Source organism: Coccidioides immitis (assembly GCF_000149335.2).
Source record: "Coccidioides immitis RS genomic scaffold supercont3.1, whole genome shotgun sequence".
Lineage (NCBI taxonomy): Eukaryota > Fungi > Ascomycota > Eurotiomycetes > Onygenales > Onygenaceae > Coccidioides > Coccidioides immitis.
The window spans coordinates 481,093-500,838 of NW_004504310.1; the positions used below are offsets into that span (position 1 = coordinate 481,093).

Sequence of the window (19,746 nt, forward strand, 5' to 3'; positions counted from 1 at the left end):
GTAGCCAGCAATTCAACTCATCACATACAATCATGAAGATGAGGCCAAAACAATATTCAATAAGAGAGAAGACCCATACAGCACAGAAGCATCATCAGGCCTTGAAAGACCATTAAAAAGACATATTCAAGGCAGAAGAGGTGGATCATAAGGCATGCCATGACATGCTGAAGAGAATCCAAGCAAAACATGAGTAGTATGCACTCTCAGTAGTTTGTGTTAAATCATATTGACATCCATTGCAGGCAGAATAGCAGCAAGAAGGATCACAAGACAATTGAAGATAAAGCTATTGAAGAGTTGATGATCAAGCAATTTGTCAAGAGCAAGTCAAAGAAGTACCATGAGCACCAGCTCATGGTCTCTCAGCAGAAAAAGAGAGAGAAAGAGAAGAAGCATCATCAAGAAAAGGCCACAGAGGCTGAGAATGAAGTTCAGCAGAAAAAGAAGATAGAATCCAAAAGTAACAAAATTTAATAACAGTTCTGACATATTTAGACCAAAACAAGCCAGGCACAGCATCCTATTGCTGCATATAGGAAGGCCCAATTCTGCCAAATAATAGCCAGGCTTGAGGCCAAGATCATGGCCCATGGTCATGATTATCTTGCTGCAGTCAGTGTGTCAAGAGAGAGAATTGAGAAGAAGATGAGAGGATTCCTGGGCCAATTACAGAATCTGAGTGAAGACAACAACAGCTCATCTGCTCTAGAGAAGGTGGAGAAAGATGATTTTGAGGTTGTGGTGTCCTCTAATAAGAATGATGAGGAGGACAATGAGACAGAGGATGATTGAATTATTGATATCTAGGGGAGGAAGTTAGGTTTTTAGTTCTTTTTTCATATTAATTTGAGAATGGGGTGCCATTAAATTGGCAAAATGTTTTATTTTCCTGAAGAAGAATGTTTCATTTTGTAGAAGAAGAAGATTTTGTAGTTAGTTGCTGTACTTACAGAGTAAAATGAGGCTAACTATCTAGAGATTGTCAAATTTTGTGTGGGCTCTGACCACATTTTGTTACTTTTTTGACTAAGGCAGAACTTAGAGAAAAATCAATTTGATTGTGAAAAAAAAAAAAAAAAAAAGAAAAATCTAATGGCTGAAGCCAGCAAACAAACAAAATCTACAGAGATTCCTTCAGAATTAACCATAGTTTAACATGAAAAAAAACAATTTGTATTGTGGAAGGAGCTGCATTATAAGTTGTTTGTTACTTGGTGGTTGACTACTGAAGCTGCTCAGTTGATTAATAATAAGAAGCATGATGACCCCAACTGGAAGGCAAAGCAATGCCATTCTGATTTTTGGTCAAAATTTGATCAGATGGCAGAGCATTCTAAAAGCACTCCAGGGGTGATTTGCAAGCATTGCCAAACCTTTCTCAGCCATTCAAGCTTTTCTCAAAACAGTACAAGTGGTCTGAAGAAGCATTTAACAAGCAAAGATTGTACAAAAACTGGTAATGGACAGAATAACACTCTGGTTAACATAATGGTAGATCATGGATTCTAATTTCTCAAATGTAATAAATTTTAGTAACAGTTCTGGTGTCTTAGTAACAGTTTTCAAAGCATTCTCAAACAGATTCAGATCTGCCTGTTCCTGAATGCAATCAAGACAATTTTCTCCAGCAGCTTGTGCAAACATTAATATTCTTCAATCTCTCATTTCATGCTATTGAGAATCCAGCATTCTGCACATTAATAACCATGCTTAATTCTGCAATGGCTTTACAGATACTCACACAAGGAACATTATATCAGATCATGAATGATATGTACAATCAGCTATTCCAAAATCTTCTCTTTAATCATGACCCAACAACCAAGGTATCTCTGGCAGTAAATAATTGGACAAGTCCCAATAACCTTGTCTTTATGGCAATTAATGGTTATTACATTACAAAGGATTGGGAGTACTATAAGCATTTACTGGGTTTTGAAAGTTTAGAGGATGCTCATACTGGCAAGAATATGGCAGAGATTCTCCAACAATCACTAGCAGCATGAAGACTTGAGAGCAATCTTCTTGCAATTACAAGTAACAATGTGTCAAACAATGATACCATGCAAGCACATCTTATATATCAGTTAAGGCCAGCATTGCAGCAGTTGAACAAGACAACTGATTGAAATGCAGAGAGTGGGACAATACTCTGTCTTGCTTATGTGATTCAACTTGTGGTTCAAGAGCTGGTTTGCAATCTCAAGATTCAGCCAGACAATGATGCTCTATCCACTATCTTTGATGAGAGCTCAATTACTGATGATCTAGCATCAACAGACACATTTGCAAATACTCTTAGAAAGGTAACAAAATTTGGTAACAGTCTTGATATACTTGAGTTGATTTACTAATCTTTGCTTGACAATAGATTCATCTTGTTGCCAATGCAACCAATGCCTCCCCTCAACTCACTGCATATTTCCAAGAATATCAACAAGAGAACCAGCACAAGATGATCCAAGATGTTTGCACAAGATGGAATTTCACTTATGAGATGTGTGTTCATGTCTTGTTGCTTCAACAAGCTGTGAACTCATGGATCCAGAACTCATCACCAAAATACCAAAGACTTCACTTATTGGACCATGACTGGAAGCAGCTAGAGTATATGGTTGGACTGTTGCAGCCATTCAGTCAATTTACCAAGATACTGTCCAAAACAACAGATCCAACAATTCATCTGGTATAGGTAACATACAATCATCTTTTCCAGCATTTAGAAAGAGAGGAGAACAAGACCCAACAGTTGATAACAAGAGAGAATATTCAAGAAGCTATCAAAGCTGCCAACTTGAAATTCCAGAAATACTATAGTGATACTGAGCATCCAAAGAATGAGCTGCTAGCTGTAGCTGCTGTCCTCCATCCATCATGCTGCATGAGAGCATATGATTCAGAGAATTGGACCAGTAATGAGCATGAAACATACCAACAATATATTTTGAGGTTTTACAAAAAGTATTATGAGAAATATGAACAGCCAAGAGAAGTAATACTTGATGTGAATAATGTATGTTTGTTATAAGTATTATTCTGATTTCTTCTCTACTAACTTCTCTAGAATATTGAGCAAATGATTTTTGAGAGATCCTATTAAAGACAAGCAAATTTCCAAAATGAAATGGAGCAATATTTAAATGACAAGAATTTGACATCACCTCAAGCTCCAATTCTGGAACAGTGGAGAATGCTAGAGCCTGATTTTCCAACTGTTGCTTGAATGGCAAGGGACATTCTGGCTATACCTTTGACAGAAGTTGGGATAGAATGGGTTTTCAATGTTGTTCAGGATACATATCATTATCAACAATTACAGCTCCATGCATCTACAATCAAGAAGATCATGCTGCTTAAACATAAAGATAAGGTGCATATGCTGGATAAAGCACTCATATCACATGAGGAGTTGGTCAAGAAAGTCATCCAAGACAATCAAGATGATCAAGATATTTCAGAGATTGTACAGAAAGAGATTGCAAGCCTGCTAAATCCACTACTTAATTCAGATGAGGAACAGAAAATACATCAACATTATCAATAGATAGACTCAAGTAGCTAATAGCTTGCAATATGATCCAATTATGCAAAGAGCATTACCAAATTTCAGTACTTTTCTAAAGTTGAATAAATTGATAAAATTATGTTAGAACCATTACCAAATTTCATTACTTTTTGACAACACAAATGGGACCAGGGTTCCTGGTCCCATCCTACACTTTACTGGTCCCATCCCATATACAATATTGAAATTCCAGTCCTATCCCATTTTGTTATGTCAGGTCCCGGGCCCATTCTACTAGCTAGATTTTGATCCTGGTCCCAATCCCATCCCAATCCCAGTTCCCACAGAACTGTCCCAATATGCTGTTAAACAACCCAGTCCCATTCCATTAAGCTGAGCTTCAACCTGATCCCGTCCTTGGGACAGGAATTGGGACAGGAATCTGGGACCAGAACGGGAAATCCCGGAACTGGATACCACTCTACCAAATCTGAACACCATAATCATCTACTGAAGTAATACAAGCTATATAAAGTTATCTCATAGCTTGAAAAGTAAGACCTTTTTCAGTATTTGAAAGTTTAATTATTTGATTAAGAACTCTTTCAGCAGCTGATATCTTAATTTCAACATGGTTCTTGAAAGTAAGAGTATTGTCAAGCCAAATACCTAACCATCTCACTAGCTTTTTTGGTTTAAAAACTTGATCATATAGTTTAACTGAGTTATCTTCACTAAATGATTTAGTAAAGTAGATTAACTCAGTTTTTTCCATATCAAATTAAACTACATGAGAATCTTGTCTATTAGACATTGCTTGTAAAGCTTTATCTAACTTAAAGCAGTTTTCTTCTAATAAGGAAGAGAAGACAACAAGTCCAGTATCATCTATATAACTAGGAATTCTGATATCTTTAAGATCTAGATCATTATTATTCTTAAAGAGAAATATAGTATATATAGAGAAAAGTATTGGAGATAGAGGTGAATCTTGAGAAATTCCAATATTTATAGATATCTTTTCTTGTTGTTTCTCACCATCAAAAACCAGTTGGATTTTTCTTGTTTGCATAAAATGAAAAATCCACATAGCTAGTGATTTAGGTAGTTGCAAATCAGAGAAGACTTTTAATAGTCTATTTAGTGAAACATAGTCAAATGCTCCTTTTATATCAATAAAAAGAGCTGAGGCTACTAATTTATTGGCTTTTGCTAATTGAATATCATATACTAAGCTCATTACAGCATTTATAGCAGAGTATTGCTTCTTTCCTCCAAACTGATCAAAATATAGTAGTTTATTTTGGGAGGCCCAATAAGAAAGTCTAGAAGTAATAACTCTCTCTATAACTTTTCTCAAGCAGTTAAGTAGAGAGATACTTCTGTAAGATTTTGGTAATGAAGCTTTTCTATTTGGTTTCTTTAGAATAAGTCTAGTAGCTTCTCTCCAGATTTCTGGATGATATTCCTTTTCAAATAGTATAGAGTATAACTTGAAAAATCTATCTTTAAGTACTAGATAGATTGTTTGTAGTATAAGAAAAGATATACCATCCGGGCCAGGTGTACTGGTTTTGAAGCCTGAAAAAATAGAGTTCTTGATCTCTATTTCTTGAAGATTAGGCCATTCCCAATCTGGATTTTCATGATATTCATTCCAATTTATTGGTGGATAACTTGGTGGTTCTCTAAAAAGAGTTTTTATAAAAGCATTGCATTTCTCTTTAAATGAAATACCTTTATTTTCTATTTCATTTTTGGAGTTTGAGAATTCTAGAATAGGAGTTTTTTCCACTTTTTTTTCTTTGGTATATTTATATGCTTTAAAAATCTCTTTTTCTTGAGTATTTTCCAGACCCCTGGCCCTACAGCCGCCCTAGCTCTGGAGTCCCTAAGGCCTATCCAGGGGTCAACCAGGCCTGTAGGGAATGCAAACACAGAGGGATACACCTTAAGCTATTATACATGTGCCTATAATAACTGATCACTGCAAACTGTGCTCTCAAGCCAGCATTAACCATTCTGATTCTAGTTAAGCCACTACTGCCCAGCCTACTGATCTAGTAACTAGTTCTAGAAGCTAGCTAGTCTACTAGCTACTAAACCCCGCCTTCCAGTTGCTAATCTCAGCATCCTAGCCTGCCAATTAGCTGTCACAGTCTCGCCATTAATAACTAACCAATTATCTCAAGAGATAACCAGGGGTGCCCTTGTTGGGTGGTTTTCAAATCCATTCTCCTGAATTGGCGCCCCACTTAGTCACTCAATTATTAGTTATTATTGGATTACTAGGTGGAGTAGCTTTTAGTAGTGCAGTGGAGCCTACTCACTCACATCATTTTAGCATCACCAGATGCTAGATAGACCTACTATTTCTACCCAATCATCAGTTATCATTAGGTAACAGATAGTAAGTAGCTTTTAGTAGTGCAGTGAAGCCTACCCACTTGCATTCATTTTAGCTTTACCAGATGCTAGGTGGACCCACTATCTCTACCCAATCATCAGTTATCATTAGGTAAAAGATAGTAAGTAGCTTAGTAAAGCCATGAGCATACATGGGTTGCCTTTTGCACTGCAACTTTGGTGGGTAAAAAAGTGTGCCAGTTGAAGGATTTGAACCTCGCACCCTGGAGTGCACCTGCAGCTCATTTTACCAGTAAGCCACCTGGCACAAGATAATTTAAGATATTTGCACAAGATGAAATTTTATCTATAAGATGTGTGTTTGTATCTTGTTGCTTTGACAAGCTGTAGACTTATGAATCCAGAACTTATCATCAAAATACTAAAGACTTTACTTATTGAACCATGACTGAAAGCAGATAGAGTATATAGTTAGACTGTTGCAGTTATTTAGTTGATTTATCAAGATACTGTTCAAAACAACAGATCTAATAATTTATCTAGTATGGGCAATCTACAATCATCTTTTCCAGCATTTAGAAAGAGAGAAGCACAAGACCCAACAGTTAATAACAAGAGAGAATATTGAAGAAGCTATCAAAGCTGCCAGCTTGAAATTCCAGAAATACTATAGTAATACTGAGTATTTAAAAAGTGAGCTGCTAGCTGTAGCTGCTGCTCTTTATTTATCATACTGCATGAGAGTATATGATTCAGAGAATTAAACCAGTAATGAGTATGAAATATACTGACAACATATTTTGAGATTTTACAAAAAGCATTATAAGAAATATAAATAGTCAAGAGAAGTAATACTTAATATAAATAATGTATGTTTATTATAATTATTATTCTGATTTTCACTCTGCTAACTTCTCTAGAATATTAAGTAAATAATTTTTGAGAGACCCCATTAAAGACAAGCAAATTTTGAAAATGAAATGCAGTGATATTTAAATGATGAGAATTTGACATCATCTTAAGCTTCAATTCTGGAACAGTAGAGAATGCTAGAGTCTCATTTTTTAACTGTTGCTTGAATGACAAGAGACATTCTGGCTGTATCTTTAATAGAGATTGGGGTAGAACAGATTTTCAATATTGCTTGAGATACATGTCATTATTGATAATTGTGGCTCTATACATCTACAATCAAGAAGATCATGCTACTTAAACATGAAGACAAGGTGCATATGCTGAATGAAGCACTTATATTGCATGAGAAGTTGGCCAAGAAAGTCATTCAAGATAATCAAGATAATCAAAATACTCTAGAGATTGTATGAAAAGAAATTGCAAGCCTGCTAAATTCACTACTTAATTCTGATAAGAAACAGAAAATGTGTCAATGTTATTAATAGATAGACAAGTAGCTAAAGCCTAATAGCTTGCAATATGATCTAATTATGCAAAAAGTATTACCAAATTTTGTTACTTTTCCAAAGTTGAATAAATTGATAAAATTATGTTAAGACTGTTACCAAATTTTGTTATCTTTTGATAATATAAATGAAACTGGGATTTCCAGTTCTATTCTAGACTTTACTGATCCTGTCCCATATACAAAATTGAAATTCTGATTTTATTCTATTTTGTCATGGCCAGGTCCTGGGCTTATTTTATTAGCTAGATTTTGATTCTGGTCCCAATTTCATTCTGATTCCAGCTTCTATGGAACTATCTCAATATGCTGTTAAACAACCCAGTTCTATTCAGTTGAGCTGAGCTTCAACCCAATCCCATTCTTGGGATGGGAATTGGGATGGAAATCCAGGACCAGGACAGGAAATTCTGGAACTGGGTACCACTCTAATTTGTGCCAGATCAGACTTTCAAAAATAAAGTTAACAAGCAGAATATGCCTACAAATTACAGAAAAGGCCTGGGCTCTCTACAGTTTCTAGTTACATGTACAAGACTGGATATTGCATTCACAGTTAATTATCTGGCAAGAGTCAACAGCAGACTTAATAGAGAGAGCTGGGCAGCATTCAAGCAGATTCTACACTATTTTAAGAGCACAAAATCAAAAGAAATAGTCTTCAAAAGAAATATAAATTCTGAAGACTTAAAACTAGCAGTCAGTTCAGATTCTGACTGAGCTGAAGCTAACCCTGCATACAAATTCACCAGCAGCTACATTATTACCATGAACAGAGCTTCAATATTATGGAGATCACAGTATCAGATGTCCATCTCAAAATCTACAATCAAAGTAGAGTATTTAACAGCTAGTGAAGCTGCTTGTGAACTAGTTTGAATCAATAATCTCTTAATAGATATTAGAGTGATTAGTGAAGACTCAGCAAAGCTAAGAAGCTCAAAATTAAGTATTGACAACAAGAGAGCAGTTGACTTAGCCAAAGCTAAAGCTATAACACAAAAAGCACATTATATTAAGATTCAGCACTATATATTAAGAGACTGGATTCAAAAGAATAAAATCTCAATCAAGCATGTTGAAATCAATATGAATAAAGCTGATAAGCTTATAAAGACTCTTGCAATGAATCCCTACACTCAATTTATAAGTGTAATAGAGGTGACAAGTTGATACAGAAAAATATAGAGATTTATTAGTAAAGTCAGCAAAAATACAGTATTGCAGCAAACAGAGCTAAGTCTAAAGAAGAAATAAATCTGAATTCTGTAATTAATTTTTTATTATGGATTTGAGAGATTTGGAAGCTTTGAATCTTTGTAGCTCTTGCTTGCTACTGGAGCTTGTTGCATGAGGAGGTGTTAGATAATCCAACTAGCATCTTGCTCACATGACCTACATAGATTAGCTGAGATTTCCCTTTAGGTAGCTTGGTAAATGACAAGTATACAAGTCCTCCATCAGGTTGGCTAGAGTTGGGAAAACAAATATTCCGGACACCTTGAGCTTCCAAGGCATTGGTTGCTCAAATAGCTAGCAATGTATTCATTGCTGAGTGTCAAGTGTTTGAAGTAAGGCAATGAAGGAAATTCTCTTTCCAGACCTGTAGAAACCAAGCTCAAGTACTTGAAGCAATGGCATCCAACACCTCAGTCACTGGCTTAACAGCAGGCAAATCAGAAAGCACACTCAATCTTGAGAATGGTGTTCTATTTGCATATGAAAATCTCTATGTGGGCGAGACTTATCTCAAACTAGATACAAAGCTCTTCAAAATTCCACCTGATGCAAAGAAAGAACTGCTATTAGAAGGAGATGTCATTACTGTTCTAAGCAAGCAAGGTGGTTGCTTGATTCTTGAGCAAGATTATTCATATATTTCCAAGGGCAGAATGGCTGTAAGGTGCTTTGAGGTTGAAGCCATGAAACTGATAGTGAAGCACATCTCTGTCCCTCTTCCTGAAGTTATCTACAGCCTTATTGATGATTGCAGTAGTGAGATTGGAATGACAACTATTCCAGGTACTACACTGGAAAGCCTGTGAGATAAGCTGAATAGTGAAACAAAAAGATTAATATACCATGAAATATGGGATCAAATCACCAAACTCTGAGAAATCCCTCAACCACTGGAGCGGGGTACGATGGGATGCCTTGTCAAAGTAGGTGAGTTGATTGATATGGTGAGAGCACAAGAAAGGTGAAAAATCACCACATAGTAAGGGTATGGTTAAGTAGTAAGTGTAGAGATAGATATGTTCTAACAGATGCCTAAGCTTGCAAGAAGTAATAGTACTAAAGAGTTCCATACTAATACAGACAGCTCTAATAAGAAACAGTAGCAAGTCTCATAAACAAGAAATCTTTGTAGTCTCTAACTAATAATCAAACTGGTAGTAAGAAATGAGTGTGTAGAAAAGAGCAATAGTGCATGAAGATAATAAGCAAGATGCAGAGGCTACAGATAGTTTATATAGCTTAAAAATAGTAGCTTTAGAGTGGTTTGCACCTTGGACTGAAACAATCTTTGTTCTAATAAGATACTAGAATCTCCACTACATTTTCTTCTGATCTTCAATGTTGGTGTTCTCTGACAACAAACAACATATAAAATAAAATAAAACTAATTTAGTAAAATAAGAGAATAATAAATAGTAATGAGCAGTCTGGTAAGAAAAAATATAGAAAATAAGAATAAGAAGAGTGATAGCAGCAATCTCTAATAATAATTATTATAATTCTCTTCTTCCATCAAGTTCTTGAGAGAGGAAAAAGACTGAATTAATGCTGGATTAATGTTGTTGTGCATGCAATACCAATAGAATTTATTATCAAAAGCTTTCTTTTCAATTTGGTAAGTCTTGACAATGGCATTCAGAGCAATTTGTGTGATCTTTAGGCACCAGTTATTAATGAAGTCCTGAGCCTTTTTGTCATCAGAGCCAAAGAGAATATTGAGTTTCTCAATTACTATGGAGTTGTTCCACCTAATTTGTTCTACCAGGGCATCTGATATAGCTTCTAAGCCTTGTAATTGAATAGCAGTAGGGAATTGATATGGAACTGATCTGTAACAATTTGAATGACTGAATGGAGATGAAGGCCCTGGAACTAGATCTCTATATACAGCAGAGAGCTGGAATCATATACCAGCTTTATTGACTTCTAGATGTTCATGGTTCTCTTGGATTGCCACATACCAGGGTAGCATAGTATACTGGACCTTTTTGCATGGACCATGAGCTCTATAGAGTAGCAGAGAGCTTGTAATTCAGACATTGCCAGACTTGTAAATAATGTTGGTCCACCTAATATTAAATTTTCTTTTGTTATCTTTAATATACATTGTATCTTTAATGTGGTGAATATAGCCATCAGTAGATAAGTCTTGTTCTTTGACTAGTCCCCATTAATTCTCTAGATAATTATGCATTTCTGGCAAGATTTCTGTACAGTTGCCAGACTCTTCTGCAGTTAAAATCAAGAATTCTTGTATCATGTTAATGCTTCTTCCAGTAGTAATAGCATCTGGAACATTAACATCAATATGGCAAAACCCAGTTTTATCCCCTGGCTTAGCATACTTGGCATAGTATGGATAGGAGATTAATTTCCAAGTGTGGTTGGGTCTTGTCAGTACATATTATAGATAGTATGCAGGGTTCTGGCATATAAGTTGTTGATTAATACTGTGATACATTGTTCTCAACCATCTGTAATTATCACAACCTCCCATCATTCACTAATAATGATAGTACATGTTGTATTTGCTGTTGACCTGGATGAGTACTGTAATAATAATGCCTTGTAATTTATTGTTCCACCAGCACATTAGCTGGAAAATGACAACAAACTCAGTTATTTTCTATTTCTTCTGAAGATTGCTGGTGGTAAACTTGTTAACTCTAGTTATTTGTGTATATTGATTAAAGTCAAAGATCTTCATCTTTGTAACCAGAGAGATAATTGGCTGATATTTGAATTTGTAAATGCCTAAAGCATCTTCACCTTTAGCTGGTCTATTTACTAAATAAAACCAGAGATAGGTGCTGTTATTAGTCTTGACTGAGCTAATGTTGCAACAATTCCTATGAATGTAAGCTAAATAGTTGAGAAGCTCCTCTCTATTAAGTGTGTGAGTCTGTAAACCAAGTTTTAAAGCTATTAGTTTAGCATGGTTATAGTATAGGTAGATGTCAGCTTTCTTATTGCTAAAGACCTTTCCTAACTGCTCCAGAATGTGAATAAGCTCCAACTCTGAATGTATTTTAGTACTTTTTATCTTTTGGAGAAGCTGCTGTCTGAAATTACAGTAATGGCAAGTACCAGAATGTACTGCCATGACAGATTCTTCTTGCTCATGTCAGAGTATTTCCTCATCACTTTCAGGAGGAATAACAAACTCATCTTCATTGCCTAGATCTTGGAGAGTTTGGTGTGCTGACATGGCTGTGATTCTTTTACTGTGATGCTTTGGAGCTTCTGATTGGCTGGGTGGATTGGTCAGCACACTGGTGAATCCAAATAACAGCTGTAATTGGCCAGTTTCCAATCCATGTGATCTAATTGACATTGTACTATATATAGAGGCTTCTGATACATTGTGGCTATGCAGCATTAACATTACACTCATTGGAACATCTCTTGATGATCTTGGTGATTGTAGTCCTTCTAGTAGATCTCAGGGGCTGCTTGCAGTGGGAGGGCTTCTAGTGATATTCTGAATTGAACATTAGGAGCTAGATGACTGTAAAAGAGCCAATGGCTGTAGAAGATTATAGTTTCCAATAGTAAGTTCTTGTTGATGTAGAGCATCTCTTGAAGAAAGTTCACAAGTGCAATTAACTTCTTTGTCAGCTATAGTATAATCATCTGACAATATAGCTAAGCTCCAGTAATGTCCAGCTTCTGTAGCATCTAGTCTTTGAAGCACTGTGCTGTTAATATTGTTGGTGAACTTATCCCAATTCTTGTAGATATTTAGAATATGATGAAGCTTTTGTGCAGCCCACAGACTCTTCACTTTTGGCCATATGACATTAATTCTGTCTATCCCCCATGTAGTGACAAGCCTATTCTTGATCTTTTGTATATCAATGCAATGTTGTTCAACATCCAGAGTAATCTTTTAAGCATCATGAAAATCAGCTTCAAAATTGGTGTATGTAACATGTTGCCAAGCTCTGGATCTTTCAACATATCAATAGAAATGGGTCACTAAGTCAGTGATCACATCAGTCACTCACATAGGTGTATTCATCAGCTCAACTTGTAGACCATATTGACAGTGTAGAGCTTGGTTATCAATGTATTCTATAGCTGCTGTTAGATCATTGAAGAAATAGCTATTCAAGTTGACTCCACTGTCTCTAGTAATGACCAGACCTTGGTTTTCAGTTGCTGGTGCTAAAGGAGGCAGGTTGCTTCATCCAGCTATTTTTGAAGAATATCAGAGATTAAAAAATTTGCAAATGTCAGAATAACAGAATAGAAGAAAATGTTGAATTTGTAAAAAGAATCAAGCTTGAATGTAAAAAAAAGTAAAAGCTTCAGCATAGAAAAATTGACCTTTAAATATCTCCTGAAAAAGTGAATGCTAAGCAAATAACAAAGAAAGAGAAACTTCCCAAAAGAGCAAGCAAAAACTTCACTTTGCAGGCAAATAAAAGAAACTTCCTGAATAAGCAAGTAAAAAACTTCACTTTTGCAAACAAAACACAACAAATTAAACATCTTGTGGAGGTATAACAACAGCAAAGCTCCAGTCATCTGATATAATAGTTAGAAATCATATTTGCTTCATTTCTTCTTGATCATTTTTATTTTCACTCTGATTCAAGATGCTAACATCCAAGAAACTGCTAGAGAAAATGTTAGATCAACTTCTGGTGGCATATCTTTGAGAGACATTCCCCATCTCTACATTAGAATCTGCTGGGCTATTATTGAATGGCTCCATTCCAGATTTTATAAGATACTTCTTCAATCTGTTTCTTGCAATAGATTCTTTGAGTTCAGTGCTGTCTAACTCTTCAAGATGATAGGAACCTAGTTCTTGATTAGCAGACTTAACTCTATAGAGTTCTAGCCATTAAAAGCACAGAATGTTATTCCTAGACATATTCTGTTCTCTTTTGATATTGTGAAGCAAGACAAGATCTCTAGGTAGAAGAGAGTTGGTCCAAATATTATGGATATCATTAAAGTATTTCTTATTTCTAGTACATATTCAGAGCTGATGATGAGCTGCTTCCAGAACATTCTCATCTTATCTTTTAATTTACTGTACTTATATCAGAAGCAGATCTTCAGCTATTCAAATCTTTCATCAGAAAATTGTTTGTCAAGTAGAAATCTTGAGTTCAATCAGAAGAACTGTCTTCTGACTTATTAGCAATCTATAAGAAGAGATATCAGTACTAGCCTTAGTCATCATTCAATCCACTATCAGAATTGCAGGAAGATGTTTAATCCAATCTCTTCCAGTGCCATTGGTAGCTTTAGCTAGCTCATCAGCCAAAGACTTATGGCCAACTTCCACCATATCATTTACAGGAGGATTATAGAGCAAAATAACAATATATTTAATGTTGAATTTCTTCAGTAAGGTCTCCACAACATTCTTATTCTCTGATCCTTCATCCATAACAAATTTGGCAGGCAGGCCCTATTAACAGATGATATTCTCATAAAGAAATTTGGCCACAGCTTCAGCTGTTGCCTTTTTCAAGACTCTAGCTTCCATCTATCTAGTGAAGTCACATCTGGCAACAATCAAATAATTTCATCCTCAACAGAAAAGCATGTGCTTGATATCCATCTTAACTTTCTCCCAACAGATAGAAGCCCAGGTAGGATGAAGCTCTTCACTCAATCTTTATAAATCTCTTTGTTGACATTGAGAACAGTACTTTATATAAGCAGACACATCTTTATACATTTCTAACCACCAGTATCAAGCTTATAGAGCAGAGTACATTCTCTCTCATTCTTTATGATCAAATTCATCATGCATTATGTGTAAAATTTGTTCACACTGTTCTTTGTTGTCCACAATATATCTTAGAGACACACCAGATCCTGCTTACCTAAATAGCTGATTAGCCTCCACCACATATTTAATTGCTTTTCTTTGGAATCTCATATACTCTTTTTCTTCCATGCCTAATGGTTTTCATAGGGTGGTTAGGTATTATGCAATTTTCTCTGATTCTTCTGAATATGTGAAGTCCAGTATTCTAAGGTCTTCACTATCCAGAGCTCAGCCAGCTAAAACTCTTATAGAATCCATAAAGGCAAACAGATCTTCATCTTCTTCAGATTCAGACTGTTCCTCAATATCTAGTTCTCAGTAAGATAGTCTATCAGCAGCTGTGTGTTTTGTCCCAGGAACATGTTTAACAGTAAAGTCAAAGAGACATATTCAAGCTATTCAATTAGTAACTAAAGCTCCTGGAACATCTGTAGCAGTCCTATTAAGTTAGGCGACAAGAGTTTTTGCATTGATTTCCAAGATAAAGGGTACTCCATAGATATGGTGTTAGAATTTCTTGAAGGCTTTCAAAACAGCTCTGCATTCTCATTTGCCAGCATCATATGTTTTCTCTGAATCATTCCACACCCTGGATTTGTATCATGCAGGATGTCAAGCCTCTTGTTACTCCTGAATAATGCATCCTCCCCATTCTAATTCACTGGCATCAACAGCCACAGTGATAAGCAAAGGATCTTGTCCATAATTGATTGAAAGAACAATAGAAAATGAATATAACTTTTCCTTCAAAAGCATAAAGACATCATTTTGCTCTTCAGTCCATGACCATATAATGTTTTGTTGAAGCAGAGAATGTAAAGATTCAGTTATTCAACTGTAATGCTCTATAAGTATTTGGAAATATCCAGCAAGCTCTAGAAATCCTTGTAATTCTGTAACACTCATAGAAGTAGGCCAATTTGCAATTTTAGCCACCTTAGTTTTCTCAGATTATTGTCTGTCATAGTTACAGATCCATCCAATGACATTGACTCCAAACATGCAGAATTGAGATTTGGTGCTGGAGATTCTAGCTCCAGAGATTTCAACAAGCCATAGAATATAGTCCATATTCTGCAGATAGTCATAAACAAATCTTCTTATTTCTGGGAGGACTTCAGTTTCATCTTTGACACACAATTTCTTTACTCCAAGATCATCTATAAAGGCTTGAGTAATCTCTGGAAAAACTTCTCATATAATCTTCATTATCCTGTGTTGGGCTTGAGCTGGTGAATTCATTGCCTCTTGGACTAAAGTTGTATGGTGAAAGAGCCCAATAGAAGTTGCAATGGCTGTCATATCCCTGCTCTTTTCAGCTAATGGAAAATTATTGTATTCAGAGAACAAGTTGTATAGGCTAGTCATAACAAGTTCACCAAAGTCTTCAGCATATTCATCAATATTAGAAGAAATAAAAGCATCTTGAATAGTAACTTTGTTGTACATATGTGCTGTATCAACTAAACAATATTTGCCTTTCTGTTTCTTTGTGACCAGAAAATAGAGGTTGGTATATGAACCATGGCAAGGCTCTAATGTTTTAGCTTCTAACCTGTCCTGAATGATTTTAATTAGCTTATCATGTAGAGCACAAGGAATTCAGTAAGTCTTAGTCTACCAAGCTTCATGAGGCTCTGTCTTAATAACCTGTGGAGGCAAGCATTCAGAATGAATGCCATATAGATCTTTAAATGACCATGCCAATGCCCCTTCACATTTATAAAGAACTGATATGAAAAATTCCTTCTCCTGACTTGTTAGTTCAAATCCAATTTTGAGCTTCTCAATTCTCTCATTTGTTAGCCATTCTCCAACAGGAAAAGATGCAATTCTAGATCTAATATGGTCATCAAATTTACAATTAAATGTGATGTGTTTCTCCTCAGAGTAATACTTATCCAAACAAATATCCACCCAATTATTGAGATCTTCCAGTTTGCTTCCATCAGATTTTCCAGGTGCTAATAGTCTTATCTTATCAGCTTTCTGCTTATAAGCAGTGCACACTCTCCAGACTTCTGAAGAAGGCAGCCTGATGTTCCAGCCACTATTAAAAATGTCAACTTGATGTGATTTCTTCATGACAAAATTGTAATTTTTGTTCAGAGATGTGTAAATTGATTGAGCACTTTGTGGAATAGGTTTTCAAATTAAGCTGGAATTAATATCACATGTGTAATGTTTGCAGTGAGCTGTAACACTGTCTGGATTAGGAAGTGAAGAATGGAAAATCTGAACTCCTGATACAAAATTATTCTTGTCCTCTGATTGGTTCATTTGATTCACCAGCACACTGGTCAATCCAATTAGGCCTAGTGTGCTTTTGGATTCACCATTGCTGGAACTATATTTCTCCTTATTACTGTAGTCACCAATGCTGGTACTGCTGCCAACACTTCCAACTTCTCTATTCTTTTCAACCTCCTGACCTTCAACCTTCTCATCATTAATTCTTATACCCATTATCTTTGTTGCATTTTCTTTATCCTCTTCAGGCCTTGTATCTACAAGCACCCACCTGATTAAATACCTGTTGAATTGTTTAAATGATTGCTGTTTGATTTATCAGTTGCATATCTCATGTTGCTGGAGCTTGGCTTAAAGCCTTCAAAAACTAGACAACACATTTATTTCTTGTTATAAATTTCACAGTTTACTTCTCTGTCATCTGAGGTGTTGCATCTTCAACAGGCAGCAAATTGTCAAGGTCTTCCAAGAATAAGTTGCTGATCCCCTCCCTCAAATATAAGAAAAGGGGTATAGATAATAATATCTCCAATCTGAACAGGCACTTTGTCGCAAAACACATAAAAAGAAGTGACTTCTCCTGTTTGAATAACTATGGTTACTTGTGGCTTATTTTCTATTGGCAGATTCAACATTTCAGTGTACTTCTGAGACAACAAATTGATTTCTGAACCAGTATTGATTAATGCCATTAATTCTTGTTGGTTTATAGTAACTGGTGCATATAATGAATACATTCCATATGCTGTTTTGGATTTTGGTACCATGGGCTTTGATGTAAGTTGACCAGAATTGATCTTTAGCTCAGGCTGAACTGGTTTGGAGACTTCAATCTTTGCATGGCTTTTGCTAGTACTGTTATTCCAATCTGATTTGAAGAATGCTTGATGAAGCTTTGGTGATACATCTATAAGCTTCTTGACTGACACTTTGACCTTCCCATTGAGAATTTAACCCATTAATTCATTGGCATCTGTTGAATTATGGATCTGAGAGGATAAACAATCTGTTGCAGAATATCTTGGTTTTTGTTTCTCTACAGTCTTGTTCTGAATTTCAGACTACTTCTGATTGATCAGTTCAATGTCTTTCATGATATTGTTATTGACACTAGCTTGATTATTCTGGTAGGTAATAAATTGTCCAGTATGCTGAGTATGGGGTGTTGTAATCTTAGCTTTTTGACTGTTCTTAGCTTCTTCAACAGTTCCAACATTGACTGATGTTCTTTCTTCCAGTGGTTCATATTTCTTATCTGAATCAGATTTTTCATCAGACATTAGGTATGCAAGTTATTCTGCTTGAATCTTTACACTGGTTGAATTTGCTAGAGGTGTCTCTTCTTGCTGATTGGTCTTCTTTTTAGGGCTTGTTGACTCTGGAATTGTCCATTCATTCTCTCCTATAGACTGTACAATATACATGTTTGGTATTCCAGGTTTAGGAGTGACAACTTGATAGTTTTAACCAGGAGAATCCATGTGCAAGTTCCCTTCATTATCAATATGACAGAACCCATTATTTGCATTGAATTGGTATTTATAATACTGAGATTGACAGTGTCCAGATTTTCCACAGTAAAAGCATGAGAGACATATTGAAATTTCTCCAGTTCAAGCCCCTCCTTGGTCACTAGAATAATAGCTTGTCATTGGTGAACTGTTTTGAGCCACATAAGAATTAACTAATTGTGGTTGAGTGTTCTCTTGTACCATTGCAGAATTAGTAATCACATTTGTTGTATAATTTGGTATGGGTTTTGGAGGCCCTTCTCTCTGCAGCATATAGTACTGATCAGAATTCTCTTGTATCTGATTTGACTGTACTCTCATGGCTAATGCTAAATTTGTAAACTTGTTGGTCATCTTTTCAATTGCAGCTTTAATATTGGTACTCTCAGAGCTCTTGACTTTGGATTTTGATTCAGATTCTTCAGTCTTTACAGAACTAGCTGTTTTCTTCAGAGTCTCAACTGTAGAGAGTTTATTAGCTAATTAATATTGCTCACCAAGCTTCTCCATTTTCTTCTACTTCATTTCATCTTCTTTAAAGACCTTCTTATTCCCTTCATACTGATCAATCTAATTCATAATCACTTGAACAACCTTCCTAAAATCAATAGGTGACATATTATCTGAAAGATTGAGCTTTGCCTTATCAATAATCTTATTCTGAAGCTTCTCAGGCAGTTCCTGAAGAAACCAAGACATCTTAGTGAATTCATCAAGCCTTCCATTGGCTTGTACTGTACTGGTGATAGTAGTGTATTCTTGAATATAGGCACAAATGTTGCTATCCCAAGCATGTGGTTTCTTTGTAATTGCTTGAAGATAATTCTGATAGTGAATCTTGTAAGTAATGTTCTGATCATGAAATTCATGAATAATCTCTTTAGAGAATACTTCCCAATTACCTTTCTTGTAGCCTTCTAAGGTCTTCATCCATTCTCCAATCCATGTAACACAGTATCTAGCCAACGGTTTGATAATGTTCTTAGAGTCAATTACCCCATGATTCTTGCACATTTGATAAAACCTTTCAATAAACAAGGTAGCATCTCTGCCATCAAATCAAGGTGCATTTGCCATGCCAGGGGAAGGCATAGAAATCTGGGAGTGTACCACAATTCTCCTGTCCTCACCTTGTGACATAGTTGTGTATGATTCTGTAGTACCTTCAACCATAGTTGATTCTGATCCTGATTTCTTGATTTCTTGATCTTTGGTCATGTCACACAGTATGTTCTGTTGTTTCTCAATAATTCAATATCTTTCCAAAAAATCTATTTATCAGGCAAGCTTTAGATAAGAGCCATTCAAATCTAAGCTCCCTAATCTTATTTCTAAACAAAAACCTGATTAGTACTGTATTTCTAGTCCATAAGATCTTATCTTGAAATAGTGTATTGCTTCATGTGTTTCAGAATTTGTTTTTCTTTCTTGACAGCCACCAAATCACTGCATCATCATCTTCAGGTCTCAGCTTGGTCACCAAATGAAGTGGGGTATGATGGGATGCCTTGTCAAAGTAGGCAAGTTGGTTGAGATGGTGAGAGCGCAAGAAGGATGAAAAATCACAATATAGTAAGGATGGTAATGGCTGAGTAGTAAGAACAGAGAAGCATGCCTTAACAGACACCTAAGGTCATAAGAAATAATAGTACTAAAG

The 19,746-nt window shown here is 35.7% G+C and overlaps 3 protein-coding genes across 3 annotated transcripts; 1 reads left to right on the forward strand and 2 right to left on the reverse strand.

The window, feature by feature from the left end:
* Nucleotides 1–8,929: 8,929 nt before the first annotated feature.
* On the forward strand, nucleotides 8,930–9,637 carry CIMG_12600 (uncharacterized protein; the record flags this gene model as incomplete). The annotated part of the gene is made up of 2 exons (XM_001249164.2): nucleotides 8,930–9,317; nucleotides 9,615–9,637. The coding sequence occupies 2 exons, from the start codon at nucleotides 8,930–8,932 to the stop codon at nucleotides 9,635–9,637; spliced, it is 411 nt and encodes a 136-aa protein (XP_001249165.2).
* Nucleotides 9,638–10,014: 377 nt separating this feature from the next.
* CIMG_12601 (uncharacterized protein) lies at nucleotides 10,015–10,574 on the reverse strand (the record flags this gene model as incomplete). Its single annotated transcript, XM_001249163.1, has 2 exons — nucleotides 10,015–10,304; nucleotides 10,496–10,574. The coding sequence occupies 2 exons, from the start codon at nucleotides 10,572–10,574 to the stop codon at nucleotides 10,015–10,017; spliced, it is 369 nt and encodes a 122-aa protein (XP_001249164.1).
* Nucleotides 10,575–18,191: 7,617 nt separating this feature from the next.
* Nucleotides 18,192–19,307, reverse strand: CIMG_12602 (uncharacterized protein; the record flags this gene model as incomplete). The annotated part of the gene is made up of 4 exons (XM_001249160.2): nucleotides 18,192–18,529; nucleotides 18,587–18,605; nucleotides 18,675–19,006; nucleotides 19,220–19,307. The coding sequence occupies 4 exons, from the start codon at nucleotides 19,305–19,307 to the stop codon at nucleotides 18,192–18,194; spliced, it is 777 nt and encodes a 258-aa protein (XP_001249161.2).
* Between the last annotated feature and the right edge of the window lie 439 nt (nucleotides 19,308–19,746).